The sequence below is a fragment of the Hypanus sabinus genome, chromosome 11, assembly GCF_030144855.1.
Source record: "Hypanus sabinus isolate sHypSab1 chromosome 11, sHypSab1.hap1, whole genome shotgun sequence".
NCBI classification, from domain to species: domain Eukaryota; kingdom Metazoa; phylum Chordata; class Chondrichthyes; order Myliobatiformes; family Dasyatidae; genus Hypanus; species Hypanus sabinus.
In genome coordinates, this window is record NC_082716.1 from 67,097,426 (window position 1) to 67,119,204 (window position 21,779).

The 21,779-nt window shown below is 39.2% G+C and overlaps 1 protein-coding gene across 4 annotated transcripts; it reads right to left on the bottom strand.

The window, feature by feature from the left end:
* Positions 1 to 370: 370 nt before the first annotated feature.
* On the bottom strand, positions 371 to 21,706 carry LOC132402068 (NADH-cytochrome b5 reductase-like). 4 transcript variants are annotated; one of them, XM_059984607.1, is made up of 8 exons: positions 21,449 to 21,706; positions 14,766 to 14,876; positions 13,821 to 13,997; positions 6,815 to 6,972; positions 6,061 to 6,148; positions 5,779 to 5,883; positions 5,203 to 5,406; positions 371 to 2,741 (listed from the first exon to the last, which is right to left on the bottom strand). In XM_059984607.1, exons 3-8 carry the CDS (start codon positions 13,992 to 13,994, stop codon positions 2,538 to 2,540), a joined length of 933 nt encoding a protein of 310 aa, XP_059840590.1. In that variant the 5' UTR covers positions 13,995 to 13,997; positions 14,766 to 14,876; positions 21,449 to 21,706; the 3' UTR covers positions 371 to 2,537. The 4 variants fall into 4 exon arrangements, with proteins under 4 accessions (XP_059840590.1, XP_059840591.1, XP_059840589.1 ...); XM_059984608.1 differs by lacking the exon at positions 14,766 to 14,876 and having other exon boundaries at positions 21,449 to 21,532; positions 21,637 to 21,704; XM_059984606.1 differs by lacking the exon at positions 14,766 to 14,876.
* Positions 21,707 to 21,779: the final 73 nt, after the last annotated feature.

A 21,779-nucleotide genomic window follows, 5' to 3' on the forward strand; every position in this document is an offset into this window, starting at 1 on the left:
GGCAGAAAATCAACCTAGTTAACTTAGTGTGAGTTTCTTCACATCTTTTCAATCTACTAATTTCCTTGTCTAGACTTCTGCCTGAATTATTTGTCAGCTTTTTCCACTGTCGTCAATTAGTCTGAAGCAAAAAAAAAATCCTAACATACACAGGTACCCTAACCAAAAGGCAATAATTAAAGCTATTCTTAAAATGAACATGCTATCACACTTGACCATTTAATATTTTCTCAATGTTTGTATAGCAATTACATTCATTAAATAATTGGACCCATAACACACTCACAAACTTTTGACTCAAATATACTGTTTTATTTATGCACAAGGAGAACAACATGGCTACTGTCACCACACTGTTCTGAAGCCAGGACAGAAGAATGCTATTTTTTTATGGAGAATTGGCTTATCAGTTACAGATACTGAACATTTGATAAATTGAGTATGTTTGAATTCCTTACTTGCAAGATCAGCAGAGCATCCAGACCATGCTTTTTTGTACGTCTTGATTAGACCATGCTCCCTTCTTGCTGCTGCAGTCCGGAAGGAGCCTTAGGACCTACACTATCAGATCCAGAAACAGTTATTAACTCTCAACCATCAGGCTCTCAAACCTGAGGGAATAACCTCACTCACCACAACACTGAACTGCTCCCACTACCTATGGACTCACTTTCAAGGACTCTTCATCTCATGTTCTTGACATTTATTCCTTATTTATTAGTCATAGTTTTTATTTTTGTTTTTGCACAGTTTGTTGTCTTTTGCATATTGTTTGTTTGCCTGTGGGTTTGCAGTGATTCAATTGTTTCTTTGTATTTCTGGGAATGTCCACAGGAAAAGTAATCTCAGGATCCATTTGGTGACATACATGTCCTTTGATAATAAATGGACTTTGAAAAGAGCTCGGTATAACCAGGCATCAATTGTTTATTTGAATTAAATTTTTCAATGCTCTTCCACACTTGGTTTTAGAAGCACATATAAATACATTTGGCAAAGCAGTATGTTTACAAACTAACAAATTATGGATTTCTCATGTAATTCAAGAACTTCTAAGTGTTCTGTTAACACAATGACTTTTGGCAGATGAAGTTATCCGATGACTCCAAAAAAGGTTCAATAGAAACAATTAACATTTCCAGTTTATCTTCATCAACATAAAATTAAGCATGTTACAGTTCTCTAGTGATTTTGCACCAAGGAAGACCAGTATTAATGGACTCTAGTTGCCCTGATACCATTTCTCCATGACCACAACCTTTCACAACACTGGTCACTGAATGCACCAAGATTTGCAAGGGAATGCAGAAAATGAATCTTTAGTGACATGTTACACTTAATGGTTTTGTATGCTTGGAGCACATTGTCAACCAACTGCACGTAGTTTGGTTCCCTGTAGCTGCTAAGAAAATTTTCAACAGCATCCTTGAATGCCTTTCATGTGATTTTCTCCGGTCCCACTAAAAAGTTCTTCGAATTACCTGTCATTAATGACTTATGGACCAACAAAAATACCTTCCTTAATCTTGGTGTTAGTTATTCTGATTTGAATTATGAATTGAACAGCCCAAAATTCATAAGATACACCCAAAAATATTCAAGAAGCAAAATCTTTTTTGTCCAGTGTAAGCAAAGAGTTTTATAAGTAAATTTTATTTCATTTAAAAAGCAGTTCTGAATGCGTGCCCTGCAAAAAAAAGATAATGGTAAGACACAACATTTATTCTGTGAATAATTATTCACCATTAAAATGATGCTGGAAACTATCACAGGTGACGGAGTGGCGATGTCTCTATCAAAGGAGGTGTAAGATACTCTTCTTGAAGAGGGTGCTGAGTTTCTGAAATTCTTTATCTAGAATTTTTGGAGGCTAAAATATTGGTGGTATATAAGACAGAAGGTAATTTTTTGAAAGACTGGGAAATTAAAGACAATGTAGAACAGGCAGAGGAGTTGTGATCAACAAACCAGCCAGGCTACTTACTTCAGCTCCTGTTTTCATGTGGTCTTCAATTAAACTGTGACTGGGAATTTTACAGAAAGGTGTAAGGTTTACAGTTTTATAAGTTATTTCAGTAAAACTCATTTTCTTTAGATGCAGCTTTAGGCAACCCTGAAGCATTGTGGAATCCACAGATCATAGAGATTTACCAAAGATTCTGAACAGCAACAGATATTTTTGGGACTACATTCTTGCATAAGGGTGCCATCAGAAAAGAAAAGCAGAAGAAGAATAATGGCTTGTCGGTACAAATATGAGTGTTCACTGTACAGTTAAACAGTTCTGTTGAATTATAGACTTTTACCATAATTTTACCAAATCCCTCTGTTATGATTCTCATGGATTATGCGATTTAGAACCACTGATGGCCCTTTTGCCTTGTTATTCAGTAATCTGCACACATACACTTCTCATTTCTAGATTTCAGTTCTGCTCAATTTTATTGGTTTAAGTCTTTAGAGTAGAGTCTTCTAATAATAACAGAAGCTTCTCTGTTGTTGCAGAATTGACTCCACAGTAACAAGGTTCTAGTGGTCTAAAACACAAAGTACAAATCTTCTGAGAGGCCTAACTTGCTGAGATAGTTAAGGATATCTTTATTGAACGTTATGGATCCACAAATCAAAATGAATGGTTTCTTTCTGCACGAGTTTACAAAATTCTTCACCATATCACCATTTATACGTCCAAGGTAAGTTTTTTCCTGGTAACTCCTCAGAAGATGTTTCATATCGTGCTCCTAGAGTAATTCAGATTACAAATATTTTATTTTGAATGTAGGTGAAATTTCTGCTTGATAACTGAAAAGTCTGGGGTAGTCTCTTCACAGAGGTTTTTCAGTTCCCAATGAGTAAGTTGTGCTTATTTAGACACAATAAATATCAAATAAATTGTCTGGATATGGATGTGCATTATTCCATCCATTCAATCAATGTTCAACAACTAAACACCAGCAGTAAACGCCATATCTTTAAGTATAGTTCCATGCAAAAGTCTTAGGCCCATATATATATATATAGCTAGGGTGACTAAGACTTTTGCACAGTATTGTATTTGTCAACATGGAGCGGTGAGCAAGTTTGTAAATCTGGCAGGAGCAAAGGATGTTGGAAATGTGAGTGTAGAGCACCATGGAGAGGTGTGGGACAAATAGCAGAGAAGGAATGCTGGGGTTGGGATGACCCGGGTGGGTGCAGACACACTCAGCTCTGAGACACCAGGCAAGGTAATTTGATTCCAAACAATTGGTCAATACAGAATACCAGAGGGACACTTCCCACTCCCTCCCCTCTCCCTTATCCTTTTCCCAACCGTGATTCACCTTTCCCTGCTCACTTCCCACTTTCAGTCCACGAGACCCATATCAGAATCAGGTTTCTCATCATTCACATCATGGAATTTGTTATTTATGTGTGATTCATCTCTAGATTTTATCATTACCTTCATAAATTATTACATGTTATTTACGTCTTGTTTCTATGTAAATTATGTATGTGTATGTAGTTAAACAAAAATAAACTTGACTTGTGTTCAACTGCACACTGCTGAAACATTCATGCACTCAGGGACTTGGACTATTTTTTGCCCGACTGTTTTTGCTGCTATCTTGTGCCTTGTGCTGTGTTTGACTGTTGGTACTGCGTTTTTCCCTGGAGTAATGCTGTTTCATTTGGCTGAATTCATGTGTATTCATAGGAAAATGGAAAACCCACTGCACAGTACAGGCCCTTCAGCCCACAATGCTGTGCCAAACATGTACTTACTTTAGAAATTACTAGGCTTACCCATAGCCCGCTATTTTTCTAAGCTCCATGTACCTATCCAAAAGTCTCTTAAAAGACCCTATCGTATCTGCCTCCACCACAGTCGCCAGCAACCCATTCCACGCACTCACTGTGTAAAAAACTTACCCCTGACATCTCTTCTGTACCTACTTCCAAGCACCTTAAAACTGTGCCCTCTCATGTTAACCATTTCAACCCTGGTAAAAAGCCTCTGACTATCCACACAATCAATGCCTCTCATAATTTTATACACCTCTATCAGGTCACTTCTCATTTTTCCAAGGAGAAAAGACCAAGTTCACTCAACCTATTCTCATAAGGCATGCTCCCAATCCAGGCAACACCTTGTAAATCTCCTCTGCACCCTTTCTATGGCTTCCACATTGTTCCTGTAGTGAGGTGACCAGAACTGAGCACAGTACACCAAGTGGGGTCTGACCAGGGTCCTTTATAGCTGTAACATTACCTCTCAGCTCTTAAACTCAATCCCATGATCAATGAAGGCCGATACACCATATGCCTTCTTAACCACAGAGTCAACCTGCGTAGCAGCTTTGAGTGTCCTATGGACACAGACCCCAAGATCCCTCTGATTCTCCATACTGACAAGAGTCTTACCATTAATACTATATTCTGTCATCGTATTTTACCTACCAAAATGAATCACCTCACACTTATCTGGGTTGAACTCCATCTGCCACTTCTCAGTCCAGTTTTGCATCCTATCGATGTCCTGCTGTAACCTCTGATAGCCCTCCACAACACCCCCAACCTTTGTTTCATCAACAAATTTACTAACCCATGGCTCCACTTCCTCATCCAGGTCCAGAACCTCCATGCAGAATATGACCTGTCTACAACTTCTCTTCGCCTTCTGTGGGAAAGTCAATTCTGGATCCACAAAGCAAGGTCTCCCTGGATCCCATGCCTCCTTACTTTCTCAATAAGCCTTGCATGGGGAACCTTGTCAAATGCCTTGCTGAAATCCAAACACACTACATCTACTGTTCTTCCTTCATCAATATGTTTAGTCACATCCTCAAAAAATTCAATCAGGCTAGTAAGGCACGACCTGCCTTTAACAAAGCTATGCTGACTATTCCTAATCATATTATGCCTCTCCGAGTGTTCATAAATCCTCCCTTAAGTTCTGCTGTAAGTCATCCCTGCAATCAACAAGATCCTTTTCCATAGTGAATACTGAAGCAAAGTACTCATTAAGTAGCTCCGCTATCTCCTCTGGTTCCATACACACTTTTCCACTGTCACACTCGATTGGCCCTATTCTCTCACGTCTTATCGTCTTGCTCGTCAGAACCAACACATTCATGTATGGTTGAATGGCAATTAAACTTGAACTTGAATCAGTCAGTTTTGTGTTCTGCTTTTGTGCTGATCTTAAATCTGTGATCTTACCTGGCTCAGAACAAACAATGTTTTCACATTCCAGTAAGCAGCTAGTTCCTGAAGTTGAGGTTTCATGTAGATATCCTGAAAGGTCCTGAAACAGCCAACCAGGGTAACAAACGTTTCGTCGTCCTCATCTGCCACAATATACTGGAGCAGGGGTACCATTGGAGCTATACCAGTTCCTGAGGCAAACAGCAGCAGCTGCTCATACTGACGGGTACAAACAAAGCCAATGGTGTGAGCACTTTAAAGTTTATTTCAGTAAGCACAGTGAGTTGGCACATGTACTTTACCCATTATCCTCCTTTTTAATGTATGAAACTGGAGAAGCAATTTTATAAAACACCTTGACAACTGTTTTATATTCAAACTACAATGATTTGTCATAAGAATTTGATCATTTTAGTACTGAAATCTATCACTGAATTAATAATCTTACAAAGACATTTTTTTATTCCTTTAGGAGATAAAAATGACAGAAAAAAATTTCATGAGGACTGTTTCTTCCTCTAATTGATCACAATATATATTAGAATTATATTTATGTATGGCAAACCCCGATTTCCAAGCTGAGTGACTTACTTGATTTGGTATGTATGGAAACCCTCCAAAAGGGCCCCTCCAGCAAACAGTATCCGTCTCCTTCCAGGTCTTTACATGTTGAGACATTAATCCATCTTTATAGATCTATTAGAGACAAAGCAGAAATTAAATGACTGGATGGTCGCACACATTTCTCATTGTTTGAGATCTTACGTTATATATTAAACTAGGAGAGTTGCACTGTATGGCTGTGTCATTAATTACTCCGTAGCAGTTACAGAAATGTTAAACTTTGACTACAGAATAGTGATGGCACACTACCTTTATCAGAACTTCAAAATAACCTTCTGCATTCAGAGGACTCACTGGAGTATATGCTCTTTGGACCTCCAGACCATTGATAACGCCCCTTTAAGTTAGACAAACAATATGGACAGCTAAATCATGATACATTCAGTCAAATAACCCTACCCACTCTACAAGGACCACAGACCATACTCTTGGTCACCTGCATAGCTATAACATTTTCCTATACCTGCTTTCACTGACCAAGAAGTTTTTCTCTTAGTTTCATCTTTCTCAGTTTCCACTACTTCTCTAATCACAATACTACTAGTGAACCTGAGGCTGTCATAGCAACACTGTTACCTGAAAGTTCAATAACATTCTCAAAATTTTGCAAATCCATTCATTTGGATCATTTGCTCCAAATTTCTAATGCTTCTAAACATCTTAGTTTATAATACCACTTAAAAAAGTAAGACAGATTACATAGTAATACTCTATAGAACAAACTTTTGATAATATCTTTTGGTTTGATAAAATTTGCTGCTGAGCCCAGACAAAGAGGGTGACAAATAGAACACGCTTGATATCAATTACCTCATCGGTGAGACACCTTAAGGGATTTTATTTCAATGAAATAACATTAGATTTCCACAAAAGAGCTCTGGTTACAGCTGCCTTTTACTCCCCTCAACTGATAACTCACCGTGGTGTGAAGGAATTCTCCACTCTGTGGAGAAAATGTGAATATGTAATAACATGGATATTTGTAAATGTAAAGATTTCTTACCTTGCCACAATGTGCTGTCCTACAGTCAATCCAAGACAGCAACCATTGGGAAGCTGGAATCTATATAAATAAGTGTCAGCTGTCTGCTGCTCCACACATACTATCTGAAAAGCACTCCATTTTTCAGGTGCAATTAACTGCAAATCATTCTGGTTTGACTGAAACAAGATAGGAAAGAGAACAGTAGCAAATTAATAGCAGCAAATGTCATTTAGTTTCTGTTCCATCTGAGCAATTTCATGCTGACACAAGGATGATTGAGATGTTAACACCCACAACTTTCATTTGCGTTGTCATCAAGATGAATTACGAAAGTGCCACAATACATTGTTTTCATTTCACATTCTGGCACCCACGAATCATTCTACTCCCAACCTGTCTAAATAAACTTTCCATTGTAGTTATTAAATAGTTTTGATGAAAACTGGTGTCTTTTATTGATATATGATTTCTGAAGCCATCACAGAATTTTTCTTTGTAAATGTATTATTTTAGATTATTTGTTATGATTGAACTGAAGGATTAATAAGCATGTATGCAGCCTGTTTCATTTCCACTCATAATTCAACTGCACATAATAATGAAGAACTGGACATTGTTACTCAAAGTGGGCCTCAACTCAGAACTCTGCTGCATATACAAGTGCTGGAAACTCCTGATCAGCAATACCTGCATTAGCCTCACTTTATTCAGGATGAGTACGACAGTATACTATAAATCAGACACAAGAAAGATTGCAGATAGAGCAACATACTAAATGAAATAAACAATTAAGCAGTCCAAGAAACAGTCAGATCCAACAACGCCCCCCCCCCCCCGATTCTAAATCACATGATTAGAATTATTACATTTGAAAATTCAGAGGCAGAAAAACTTGTGGTATCTATGTTAAGTACACAATAATCAAAAGCTGTTCAAGTTATGAAATATCAAAAGGGTACACCGTATCTTCTTCAAATTATTCTTAAGATTATGTCATGGTTAGGAAGATCATGTGAGTTTGAACTATTGTATTAATGATCACCTTTAACTAAGTAAATTATGATAAGGCATATTAGTATGAATATTAGTACTCATAGTAAGTAGGCAAAATGACAAAAATATAATATCTAATAGCATAATAAACTTTAGAATATCCAGTAGCTTTCAACTTTCTTGAAGTCTTCTGGCTGGTTGGTGATTTGCTCACTGTAATCTAGCAGTGTAGATACAGCGGCCAAGAGGTTACCAGCACATTAATCACAGCACTTGTCCTCATCAGATACCAGTTCAGTTCACCTGCGGTGGCTGGCGTGTTTCCACTTACTTTTACTTTCACTGTCTAGTTAGTAGTTAACAGCATTTGATAAGGACCTACCCATACAGCTCCCAGTGTTTCCTTATAAGGTTTTTTGATCAGGACCCTCTTACCAGGAATCACCTTCCTTCTATTGAATCTTCCCAAACAGCAGAAACCTGTTGAACAGCAGACTGCGCAGCTTGGGTTAATTTCACACAACAGTCTGCCACAACGTGCACATCAGCCTCTGAGATCAAGGGCTCCTGGCAGTGACACAGAGTGCCCTGTTAACACCTTGAATGGACTTAGTTTAGTTGACTTCTTTGGGGTTGGTCTGATGATACATAAAACCTATAGGAAGAGCCATAGGCTATGGCATGTCTTCCTTGTGATACTTAGTCAGTTATTGTTTGATGATTCTATTCATCCATTCAATTTGATCTGATGGCCCTGGGTGAATGTGGACAATGAAAAGACCATCCTTGGTCAGGATCAATGTGATCTGGCAATCCCCATCTAGGAATACAGTCTTGATTAGAGGTTTGGCTGTATGGGTGGCAGTGGCTCTCCTTGCTGGAATAGCTTCCACCCAACTTGTCTACTATTACCAGTATGCCTGATTATCTTTGACACGTTGGCAGAGTAATGTTGTCCACTTATAGATGCAAAAAAAAAAATGGACCAGGTGGGACAGAAGCAATTGTGGCAGCTTTTCCACTGCTCCAGGATTTGTTTTCTGTCATGTTGTGCAACTTTCAAATGTTTGTCAAGTATGTGCCCTGAACTTTAAATTCCACCACCTTTGGGAGAATCTGTCGACCATCTTTTGCACTCCAATGTGTCCTAGAAAATATATCTGCTGTGCTAGATAAGGAAGCAGTGTAGAAGGGGCAATCAGACTGTAACGATTGCCATACCTCCATACTCCATCATTGTTTAACCACTCACCATTCTCCATCTAGATCCACTTTTCCTGTGGAGAACATGAAGCTTGCATCTCTTGAATATCTTGCATGTTTGTCTGTGATATAAAGTTCAACTTTGTTTTCATAATTCCAGTTGTTGGGTTCACTGCACATGTTATTGGTACTTCTTTTACTCCCTCCCGTGCTTCCCTTTTTGCAATTGCATTGCAAATGTATTTATTTTTGTAGTCACTTTGATTTTTACATGCTAACACAACAAATTCTGACGGCATGTCTACAACATCTATAAGTTCTTGTACTAGTTGGCCATTCTTGATTAGGGTTCCTAAAGCCCAAGAAATCCTTTTTGTCTCCACAAGTTTCCAAAATCATGAACAACTCCAAAAGAATATCGAGAATAAATGTAGATATTAGCTGTCCAACTTACAGGCTTTCATTAAAGCTTTTAATTCGGCCTGTTGTGTACATTATCAGAAGCCATGCTTCCAGATGCCAGCATTTCAATTTCAGAAACAACAGCCCATTAGTCATCTGAACTCCTCTCTCAATCATTGAGGAGCACAGAATCAGATCGATTTTTGATAAGAGTGTTTATTTGCAATCCTTTGGCTCTTCATGGCATGTTATTATTTTTTCACAATCATGGTCATCATAGTCTTCCATGTCCAGCGGTAGTAGTGTAGCTTGATTTGCTGGACTCATTCACTGAATAATGACAATAGGTGCATCAGAAACAGTCAACAACTTGGACCACTAAGCAGTTTTTATTTGAAAGGCTCTATTCATAGTCAGTAAAGGGTGTACTGAGTTTGGACATCGAACATTTAAAACTTGATCAGGCACGATGCTAGAAAGAGCCATGACTGCCAGGTAGGTTGCCTGTACTGCTCATAAACAAGGATTCCATCCTAATGCTACATTATCCAGTTTAGCAGGGTAATAACCAACAGAATGCTGTCAGTCTCCACGTTCTTGAGTTAAGATGACCATCATGTAACCATGTTTCTCATTGACATGTAGGGTAAATGGTTTATCTATATCAGGGATTCCCAAAGCAGGCGCAGCACACAATACCAACTTTTAAGTTTGACGAGTTCTACATTAAGAGTCATAGGGCTGTTTGAGTGCTTGCTGCCCCTCAGCAGATTGTTGATTGGTTGAGCAGTTTTAGCATATGAATCAACTCATGCTCTGTTGTAGTTGCACAAAACCCAGAAATGACTGAAACTGTAACCTGTTGGGGGCTTTGCTGGCTTAACAGCTTTTGCACAATCCTTGGTGATTTCCCATTTACTTTAGGAAATTATTTCCCCCTTTGCAATTGTGCTTTATCTAGGTTCACTTTTTAATCCTTGGTAGATGGATAATCAAACAAATAAAGCACGTCGTTCATGATGGTCTGCAGCTTCAGATGCAATTAGGAAATCATCCACATATTGTACAACTGTCAAATCAATGACTGGTAGGTTTCAGGTGTTGTCTAACAGCCATTTGATAAGACAGTGGGACTGTTGTGGATGTAGCTGCCACAGGGGCTCCTCTGGTATTGTTGACCATCAGCTAGAAAAGCCAACCATGATTGACATTCAGACATCAGTGGTACAAATCAGAATCCACTGGCCACATCAATAACTAAGCCACTTGTGTGATAGCTTCTGGGCATTGAAAATAGTTGATGGACCTGCCACTATCTTGTCAATACATTGATCAATAATGATTTCATCTTCAGTCCTGTGTGGCTTCACTCACTTGTTCTTTATTGGAACAAGGTGTCCCACCACTGAGCACACCTAATTGGAACAGTGGTGCAGGAAAGCAACATCCATCATCAGGGGCCTCCACCACCCATACCATGCTCTCTTGCTGCTGCTGCCATGAGGAAGGTGGTACAGGAGCCCCAGGTCTCATACCATCAGGTTCAAGAACAGTTATTACCCTTCAACATCAGGCTCTTGAACCAGTAGGGATCACAATCCGTACATACTTTTATCACTTTGACCACAATCTCAAAATACAAATAGATTGATCCAGCAAGCAAACAGATTGTATAACCAATATTTTTAGATTGAGAGATTACACCCAATATTTTCACAGCTGTTTTTTTTTTTAAATAACAATGCAGCAGTCCTCAAGCCTAATTTCCATCAGATATTTGAAGCCAGAACCCTTTTTCTCTCAAACAGAGGAACACAAGAAGTTCTTATCACATTTGTTGCACAAAAAAAAATTCACTTTTGTCTTAGATTGTTCCAAGTTCTAAAGTTCAAAATCTTTCGCCAACTATGCCACTTAATAGTGCTACGTCCAAGGCCCTTTTTCCCTTACTATGGAGGGAGAGAGCCTGTGGTATGTCAAATACCAGGTGAATGAGTAGTCTTTGGGGTACTGCAAGTCTCTGTCTCTACTGATGTTTTGCTGCATGCTTGAATGCTCGGTGGGGGGGGGGGGCGCTGATGCTTATTTTGCTGGTGGGGAAGGGGGGGATTTTGCTTTGCTGCTGCTTATGCATGGGAGGGGGAAGCTGGGGGGTCTTTGGAGTGCTAACATTTAACTGTCATTCATTCTTTGGGGCACTCTGCTGTTTCCATGGGTGGTTGTGAAGAAAAAGCATTTCTCTGACATTAAAATGTACTTTTGAAACCTTTGAAGTTAAGGAAACACATCCAGTCCTTATTGAGGGATCAACAGTTTCAAGTTTCTGGGTGTCAAACTCTCTGAAGATCTATCCTGGGCCCAACATATTGATGCAATTAGAAAGAAGACATGACAGCAGCTGCATTTCATTAGGAGTTTGAGGAGACTGGTTTGTCACCCAATACTCTCACAAATTCAACAGATGTACTGTGAAGAGCATTCAAACTGGTTGCATCATCGTCTGGTAATGGAGGGCTTATTCACTGCACAATATCGGAAAAATATGTAGAAGTTACAAATTCGGCCTCTCCAGCATCAAGATCATTGTCAAAAGGCGATGCCTCAAAAAGGGGCATTCATCATTAAGGACCCTGATCACCCAGGCCACGTTCCCCTCTCATTGCTACCATCAAGGAGGATTTTTAAATGGACATGTATACTATCTCACAATTTTGTTTTCATATTTTGCACTAGTTATATAACATTACAATTACATATATATATATATTTCCAGTTAATTTGACAATCAATTAATAGGGACAGCTGCTTATTTGGGATAACTCTTAAAGAACAAAGACTCAATTGAGAAAATAAATCAATGTGATTCCCTTTGTTTATTTGGGGAACTATGCCACTTAATTAGGACAGGAGATTGCTGCCAAACAGTTTCTAACTAATGTCAGTTGCATGCAATTGTGTAGCCATTAGATCTTCCACCATGCTTCCAGCAAACAGTTTTGAAATAGCATCGGAGGCATGTGTTTGTGTTCAAAACAGTTAGTTTTATTCATCATTAAGGACCCCCATCTGACAGTTGGCAAGAAATAAGCAGTAAGACAATTCAGAACTGTTTTGCTCATGTGGTTTTGAGCACTTAGGCTTAGAGATTCCAAAAATGGCTAGAGTGAAAATTAAACAATTTTACTACTTCAACAAGTTAGAGACTACAAAGAATTTGAAAGTATCGATAATCATCTTGGATGTCAATTAAAATGAAGATTTGGAGGATGCAATCATGAAAGCATTGTATGAGGCAGTTCATTATCTGCACTAGGTGTCTGCACACTGATTTTGTTCATTTAGTCAATCAAAAGACCACAACAGTGAAAACTGGGTGAATTCCTCAAACAACTATTAGGAACTAATACATAGTTTTATGATACTATAGTATTATTAGTAGTGTTCTAATTTATTCATTGAAATGCATAATTTGTAACTCAGTTAAACAGTAGTTTGGCTTTTTTTTAAAAATACCTTTTCAACTATTTCCATGAAAACTTGGCTAATTGGGGCAGCTGCTTAATTGAGCTAAAATGTACTGGTCCGATATGTCCCAAGTAACTGGAATCCTCTGTAAACATTTCCTACTGTAATTTATAGTTTTTTTATTATGTACTGCAATGTACTGCTGCTGCAAAACAACAAATTTCATGACATACGCCAGTGATATTAAACCTGATTCTGATTATGATGTTAAAATACCTAACCAATCTAGTTGGTCCACAACTCTCTAGTTTGCATCCAGGTCACTTCTTGTGCCATCTAGCTCTGTTGCAGAACAACCAGGGTATCCAATTGTCTCTGAAGTTATTAAGGGCTTTACAAGTTCAAGTGATATTTATTGATGTTTTTAACGATACTTGGATAACCCACATCTGAAACTTCATTTTATTTTACAAAAATCAAAGTAGTATGCTGGTCAATATTATTCTGCCAATTTTGGCTTGCTCCACTGAATAACTCAGCAATTTCTTGGTATCATCTGGTATCTGAGCGGGAATTTTTTGCATTTGAACCTAGACAATTCACAACAGATGATTCCTCATCACAAAAGCATGAGAATCAAACTTGCGCCAGATCTTAAAGATACCACTCCAACAGGATTCATGTATTAAGATAACAACAATGAATTCTGGCTGAATTTTGGCTAACCCATTTTGGGAATTGTGAAGTCAATGGAAGTTTCCATTTGTGGTATTGTAGGAGAATTAGTTCAATAACTTTATGAGAGTTTTTGATTTGTATATTCAGTACACAGTACAATAAATTATTTTACTCATCTATCCTTCAGAAAGGAAGAGGGATTGGAGAAATTTGACATTCATATTTTATAGCAAATTTTTTGACTCACCCCATAGCTCTGAAAGGGTTTCCAATTTACACTTACCTCATTATCCTTACTCAGAAGATGTTGAACTCCTTTAGTTCTTGCCTGCTTCCACTGCATGAGTTCCTTCTCATAAATATCAAATACACAGGGATTACAACCACTACCACAACACTGAGTAGGCAGAGGCTCACGTGGTCGAAGAGAAAGCCAATCATCATAATTTTCAGCCATCACCTGTAAAATAAAATACAATTTCATTCAAAAACTAGCAATGCTGAACACTTGTCCTTAACTCCTCACAACACTAAAACATTCATCTATATTGTCGATCTCACATATTACATTTCACTTGAAATATATAACATCAAATTATTTGAAATGTAGCATTCTTTTCATGATAAATTTGTGGTTAATGTAAAAATTAATGTGCATAATTATGGTTATAAAATAATCAAACAGCAGAAGATATTAGCAATGTTACTATTAGACAAATGTTATTTCAAAGAAAATAATTAGAAAATTTATAATTACAATCTTTTTAGCACTAAACTTAGCTGCACAGACAATAATATTGTAAATACAATTTGTAGGGTTTCAACTTACCATATAAATATCAGTCAAGCATGCACAAGAAAACAAAAGTACAAGCCACCTCACATTGATGACATTATGAAACTTCTCATCATGCAATTAACACAGGAACAGAACCTTCACCCTACAATGTTGTACTGAACTAGTTAAATTTGTAAAGCAATGCACAACTGAACAAATCCCTTCTTCCTATGTAATATCCATATCCTATGGTACCTACTATCACTGTGCAGGAGGTTCGGGAGCCTTGGGTCCCACATCACCAGGTTCAGGAATATTTTTAATCTACAACCATCAGACGCCTGATCCAGAATGGATAACTTCACCCACCTCAACACTGAACTGACTCCACAATCTATAGACTCACTTTCAAAGGCTCTACAACTCATGTTCTCAGTATTATTTATTTACCTTTTTATTATTGGCGTGATTTGTCCTATTTTGTACATTGGTGTTTGTTAGTCTTTGCTATGTAGAGTGTTCCATAAATTCTATTGCATTTCTTTATTTTCATGTAAATGTCTGCAAGAAAATAAATCTCAAGGTAGCATATAGTAACATATAGTTTGATAATAAATGTATTTTGAATTTTGATTACCTGCAAATTCGTGTACTGTTATCCCCATATTCTCTTTGAACTTAACTCCCTCATCTTAAATGCATGCCCTCTGGTATAAGGTATTTCAACTCTGGAAAAAGAATACTGCCTGTCTACTCTACCTGTGCCTTTCTTAATAATATAAACTCCTATCAGATCTCCCCCAGTTTCTGCCACTCTTAAAAAAAAGCAAAACAACCCAAGTTTGTCCAACCACTCCTAATAGCATGTCCTCTAATTCAAGCAGAATCTTGGTAAGCCCCTTCTGCACCCTCTCCAAAGACTCAACATCCTTCCTAAAGTGGAGATGACCAGAACTGAATGCAATACTCTAAATGTGATCTAATAATAACTTAATAATGTTGCAACATAACTTCCTGACTATTGAACTCACTTCTTGTCATGAGGCATATCAAGACCCTGCTGCCCTCCTCACTGGACCCCCTGCAGTTTGCGTACTGTCCCAACCACCCAACAGATGATGCCATTGCCACCACCCTCCACCTGGCCCTAACCCACCTGGACAAAAAAGACACATATATTCGGATGCTGTTCATAGACTTCAGTTCAGCATTCAACACAATCATCCCACAGAAACTGATTGGAAAACTGAGCCTACTAGGCCTGAACACCTCCCTCTGCAATTGGATCCTAGACTTCCTGACTGGGAGACCACAGTCAGTCCGGATCGGGAGCAGCATCTCCAACAACATCACACTGAGCACAGGGGCCCCCCAGGGCTGCGTGCTCAGTTCACTGCTGTTCACTTTGCTGACCCACGACTGTGCTGCAACACACAGCTCGAACCACATCATCAAGTTCGCCAATGACACGACTGTGGTAGGTCTCATCAGCAAGAATGACAAGTCAGCTTACAGAGAGGAGGTGCAGCAGCTAATGGACTGGTGCAGAGCCAACAACCTGTCTCCTAATGTTGTTGCTTCAGGAGAGCACGGAACAACCACTCCCCGCTGAACATCGACGGCTCCTTGGTAGAGATCATTAAGAGCACCAAATTTCTTGATGTTCACCTGGCAGAGAATCTCACCTGGTACCTCAACACCAGCTCCATAGCAAAGAAAGCCCAGCAGGGTCCCTACTTTCTGCGAAGGCTGAGGAAAGTCCATCTCCCACCCCCCATCCTCATCACATTCTACAGGGGTTGTATTGAGAGCATCCTGAGCAGCTACATCACTGCCTGGTTCGGAAATTGCACCATCTCGGATCACAAGACCCTGCAGCGGATAGTGAGGTCAGCTGAGATCATCGGGGTCTCTCTTCCTGCCATCACAGACATTTACACTACACGCTGCATCCGCAAAGCAAACAGCATTATGAAGGACCCCATGCACCCCTCATACAAACTCTTCTCCCTCCTGCCGTCTGGGAAAAGGCTCCAAAGCATTCGTGTTCTCACGACCAGACTATGTAACAGTTTCCTCCCCCAGCTATCCAACTCCTCAATACCCGAAGCCTGGACTGACACCTTGCCCTACTGTCCTGTTTATTATTTATTGTAAAGCCTGCACTGTTTTTGTGCACTTTACGCAGTCCTGTGTAGGTCTGTAATCTAGTGTAGCTTTCTCTGTGTTTTTTTTTGTAAAGTTCAGTCTAGTTTTTGTACTGTCATGTACTGTCATGTAACACCATGGTACTGAAAAACATTGTCTCATATGGTCGAAATGACAATAAAAGTGACTTGACTTGACGACTGGACTTTCTTTGACTAATAAAGGCAAGCATGCCTTGTGCCTTCTTTATCATGTTATCACCCTCTGTAGCCACTTTCAGAGAGCTATGAATTTGGAACCAAGATCACTCTGCTAACAACACTTGCCATTAACAATGTACTGATTCTTTACATTTGATTTCCTAAGATGCAACACTTCAATTTTTGGCCACATAAACACCATCTGCCGATTTCTCTGCCCATATAGGAAACTGATCTATATCCCACTGTTTGCTTTACCAGTTTTCTCTGCTATTCACAACACCAATCTCTCTATCCTCTGCAGACCTATTAACACACCCACATACATTTTCATCCAGGTCACATATTACAATTAGTGCACGCCCCAGTACAGAACCCCATAGACCATCACTAGCCAGAGAGCTTCAGCCACCTTGCAAACTGTACTTTTCTGATCAAGGACATTACTGTTTCTACACTGGCCTCCTTGATTACTTTATGCAAGCATATTTCACAATTTAAGCAATTTTTAAAAAATTGGTGTTAAAATAACTCAGGAATAATAGTACAATGTAAAAGAAAACAGTGATGGAGTGAATAAGGAAACTAAAGGATACTCAGGATGAATTGTAAACAGGGTGAGATTAATCTGAAATATTAGAAAAAAGTAAATTCTGTAAATCTTAAACGAAGATGTTTATTATCAGAATTCTGAATGCTATGTTGAAAGAATACTTAGTTGGACATGTGGTAGTGTAAGACCATAAGATATAGGAGCAGAAATTGGCCATTCGGCCCATTCAGTCTGCTCTGCCTTTCAATCACGGGCTGATCCAATTCTTCCACATCCCCACTCCCCTGCCTTCTCCCCATACCTTTTGATGCCCTGGCTAAGCAAGACCCTATCTCTGCCTTAAATACACCCAATGACCTGGCCTCCACAGCCACTCATGGCAACAAATTCCACAGATGTACCATCCTCTGACTAAAGTAATTTTTTCACAACTCTGTTCTAAATGGATGTCCTTCATTCCTGAAGTCATGCCCTCCTGTCCTAGACTCCCCTACCAAGGGAAATAACTTTGCCATATCTAATCTGTTCATGCCTTTTAACATTTGGAATATTTCTATGAGATTCCCCCCTCATTCTCTGAAACTCCAGGGAATACAGCCTAAGAGCTGCCAGATGTTCCTCACATGATAACTCTTTCATTCCTGGAATCATTCTCATGGATCTTCTCTGAACCCTCTCCAATGTCAGTATATCCTTTCTAAAATAAGGAGCCCAAAACTGCACACAATACTCCAAGTGTGGTCTCACGAGTGCCTTATAGAGTCTCAACATCACATCCCTGTTCTTATATTCTATACCTCTAGAAATTAATGCCAACATTGCATTTGCCTTCTTATCCACCAACTCAACCTGGAGGTTAACCTTTAGGGTATCCTGCACTAGGACTCCCAAGTCCCTTTGCATCTCTGCATTTTGAATTCTCTCCCCATATAACTAACAGTCTGCCTGTTTAGTTCTTCCACCAAAGTGCATGACCATACACTTTCCAACATTGTATTCACTTGCCACTTTTTTGCCCATTCCCCTAAACTATCTAAGTCTCTCTGCAGGTTCTGTTTCCTCAACACCACCTGTTCCTCCACCTGTCTTTGTATCATTGGCAAATTTAGCCACAAATGCATTAATCCCATAGTCCAAATCACTGACATACATCGTAAAGAGCAGCGGTCTCAATACTGACCCTTGTGGAACTCCATTGGTAACCAGCAGCCAGCCAGAATAGGATCCCTTTATTCCCACTCTCTGTTTTCTGCTGATCAGCCAGTGCTCCACCCACAATAATAACTTCCCTGTAATTCCACGGGCTCTTATGTTGTTAAGCAGCCTTATGTGCGGCACCTTGTCAAAAGCCTTCTGAAAATCCAAGTACACCACATCTACTGCATCTCCTTTGTCTATCCTGCTTGTAATTTCCTCAAAGAATTGCAGTTGGTTTGTCAGGCAGGATTTTCCTTTCAGGAAACCATGCTGGCCTTGGCCCATCAGACAGAGACAGACAGACATACTTTATTGATCCCGAGGGAAATCTTGTCATGTGCCTCCAGGTACTCAGTAATCTCATCCCTAACAATCGATTCGAACAACTTCCCAACCACTGATGTCAAGCTAATAGGTCTATAGTTTCCTTTCTGCTGCCTCCCACCCTTCTTAAGTAGTGGAGTAAAATTTGCAATTTTTGTCCAGTCATCCAGAATCTATTGATTCTTGAAAGATCATTGTTAATGCCTCTGCAATCTCTCCATCCACTTCCTTCAGAACCTGAGGATGCACTCCATCAGGTCCAGGAGATTTATCCACCCTCAGACCATTAAGCTTCCTGAGCACCTTCTCAGTCATAATTTTCACTGCACACACCTCACTTCCATGACACTCTTGCATGTCTGGTATACAGTACTGCAGATGTCTTCCACTGTGAAGACTGATGCAAAATACACATTTGGTTCTTCTGCCATCTCTGAGTCTCTCATTACAATATCTCCAGCGTCATTTTCTAATGTTCCATTATCTACCCTCAACTCTCTTTTACTCTTTATATACTTAAAAAAAACCTTTTAGTATCTTCTTTGATATTAATCACCAGCTTCCTTTAATAATTCATGTTTTCTTTCTTAATAACCTTCTTAGTTTCCTTCTGCAAATTTTTAAAAGGTTCCCAATTCTCTCTCTTCCCACTAGTTTTGGCTTCCTTTTATGCCCTCTCTTTTTCTTTGGCTCTGACTTCACTTGTCATTCAAAAATTTCTCCCGATTTGGAATATATCTGTCTTGCACTTCCCTCATTTTTCGCAGAAATTCCAGCCATTGCTGCTTTGCTTTCCTTTCTGCTAGTGTCCCTTTCCAATCAACTTTGGCCAGTTCCCCTCTCATGCCATTGTAATTTCCTTTATTCCGCTGAAATACCAACACATTGGATTTTAGTTTCTCCTTCTCTAATTTCAATGTGAACGTGATCATACTGTGATCACTATTCCCTTAGGGTTCCTTAACCTTAAGCTCTCTTATCACCTCTGGATCATTACACAACACCCAATCCAGCACAGCAAATCCCCTAGTGGGCTCAACAACAAGCTGTTCTAAAAAGACATCCTTTTCTGAAGTTAACATGGAATTTTGCTGGAAGACTATAAAGTTGAACAGAGGGAGGTCAAAGTGGAAATGAATGAAGAAGAATAGGGAAACACAAGAGATGGCAAATGCTCTAATCTGGAAAAAAAACCAAACAGCTTGAGGAACTCAGTCGGTCATGCAGCTGTGGAAGCTAAGGGTTGGTCAACGTTTAGGGTTGAGAACACAAGGGATGTTTGAAAAAGGCAATGGAAATACCAAGCAGGCCAGGCAAAATTGTGAAACAAGAGTTTACATTTCCTGTCAGTGACCCATTAACATAACCCAAGCCTCAATTAGCATGGATATCCACTTTACCCCAAGTATTCCTCTCCACTGTATGTTTAAGGCAAATTATTTTCACTGTTCCTTGTTTTTTTTCTCTTTAGAGATGTTGTAATATTAGAGTTTCCAACAGTTTTCATTTCTGTTTCATAGATAAATGTTTATTGGCTGTGCAGAATAGAATGATTTAAGTATTTACAAATATTTGCAGTCAGTCCCCTCGCCCTCAGAGAACTAAAGCATGTAGTTAAGTGCATTGGGTAAGGTCAGCCTGAATATCACATAAAGCACAGGGAGGGTATCAAAGTAAACATTGTAAAGAGAGGTGATCACAAATTTCCTGATATGGTGCTTGGACCAATAAAGCTGGGGTGAGTAGAGGCAGACTCCACCCTTATACCAACAGTTCACATCCACGGATCTTCTTGTTCAATGGCAATTGGTAGACCAACATAAGGTGCATTGCTGTTATTTATTGAGATGAAGTATGCGGCAAAGATGAGAAATTATACCCACTAAATTCCACCTCCCACTCCCAAAAAAACTCAAATAATATCAAGAAGTCTGATGCTTTTCAAAAAGTCAAATACACAATTATATACACTATGACGGCACTGACTTCCTAACAAACTTTCCATGTAAAACTATGTCTATCCTAAAGATATCAATTTAGCAATTAAATGTTTCCTTTGCACCTCATAGGAACTGAATTCAAACAATAAGTGCTGCACCATTTATTGATAAGTGCACTCCCTACAAATCCCCTAATCGTGCATATTAATTCTGAATAAAGAATTATTAGATTAGTATGTCCAATACGTAAACATAAGTATAACTTCTTCCCTCCTTTTATACCCTTTTCTCAGTTGAGTTCCCACCCTCCTCTGAACTTATATATAAAAACCATCCTTTCTCCTGATCCTAACTTTGTTGCCACAGTGATTAAATAGTCTTTTTAATTATGGCCTTCATTCCCCCCCGCCCCATGCAAAGGCACTACATTAATATCCTTAATTTTAAGTGATGGCTTGGCAAGGATGTCTGTCAAAGCACGAGAAAATCTGCGGATGCTGGAAATCCAAAGCAACACACACAAGATGCTGGAGGAACTCAACAGGCCAGGCAGCATCTATGGAAAAGAGTAAACAGTCAACGTTTCGGACCGAGACCCTCCCCGATGAAGGGTCTCGGCCCGAAACGTCGATGGCTTGTACTTTTCCATAGATTATGACTGTAATCCCAGCAAGAATGTCTGCCACCCCAACATGGGCAGGAACCCATATGAAATGCAAACACAGCCTCAACAGATGTCCAATTTCAAGAACTGGCGTACATTTGAAATACCTGTTTTAATAGATGTCAAGACAGAAAACGAATCAGAATACAGCAGTACATAATCAGGGCGTGCTTCTTCGGTCCATTCCAAGGCTAAAACAATACCAAACATCTGAGACGTGAATACCGATACTTTGATAATCTTTTCTTAATAGTCATCTGAAACTTTGGAATATAAACAGAAACTCCTGAACGACCTGTCACTGGATCTTTTAAACCATCCGTGTAACATCATCATATCTCAACCAAGCATCCTCAATTATACTCCACTCTTCCGTAGGATTCGTTACTTTCAATCCCGCCCTCTACTTACTCTGCTCTAATTGGTGAATTGTGAACT

Excerpts from the sequence above, each read along its gene's own strand:
- LOC132402068 (XM_059984606.1), bottom strand. The coding sequence starts at position 13,994 with ATGGCTGAAAATTATGATGATTGGCTTTCTCTTCGACCACGTGAGCCT. Across the intron at positions 6,149-6,814 it reads GGACAGCACATTGTGGCAAG|GGGCGTTATCAATGGTCTGG; the intron begins GTAAGAAATCTT and ends TCTAACTTAAAG. Across the intron at positions 2,742-5,202 it reads CATTGTTTGTTCTGAGCCAG|GAGCACGATATGAAACATCT; the intron begins GTAAGATCACAG and ends GAATTACTCTAG.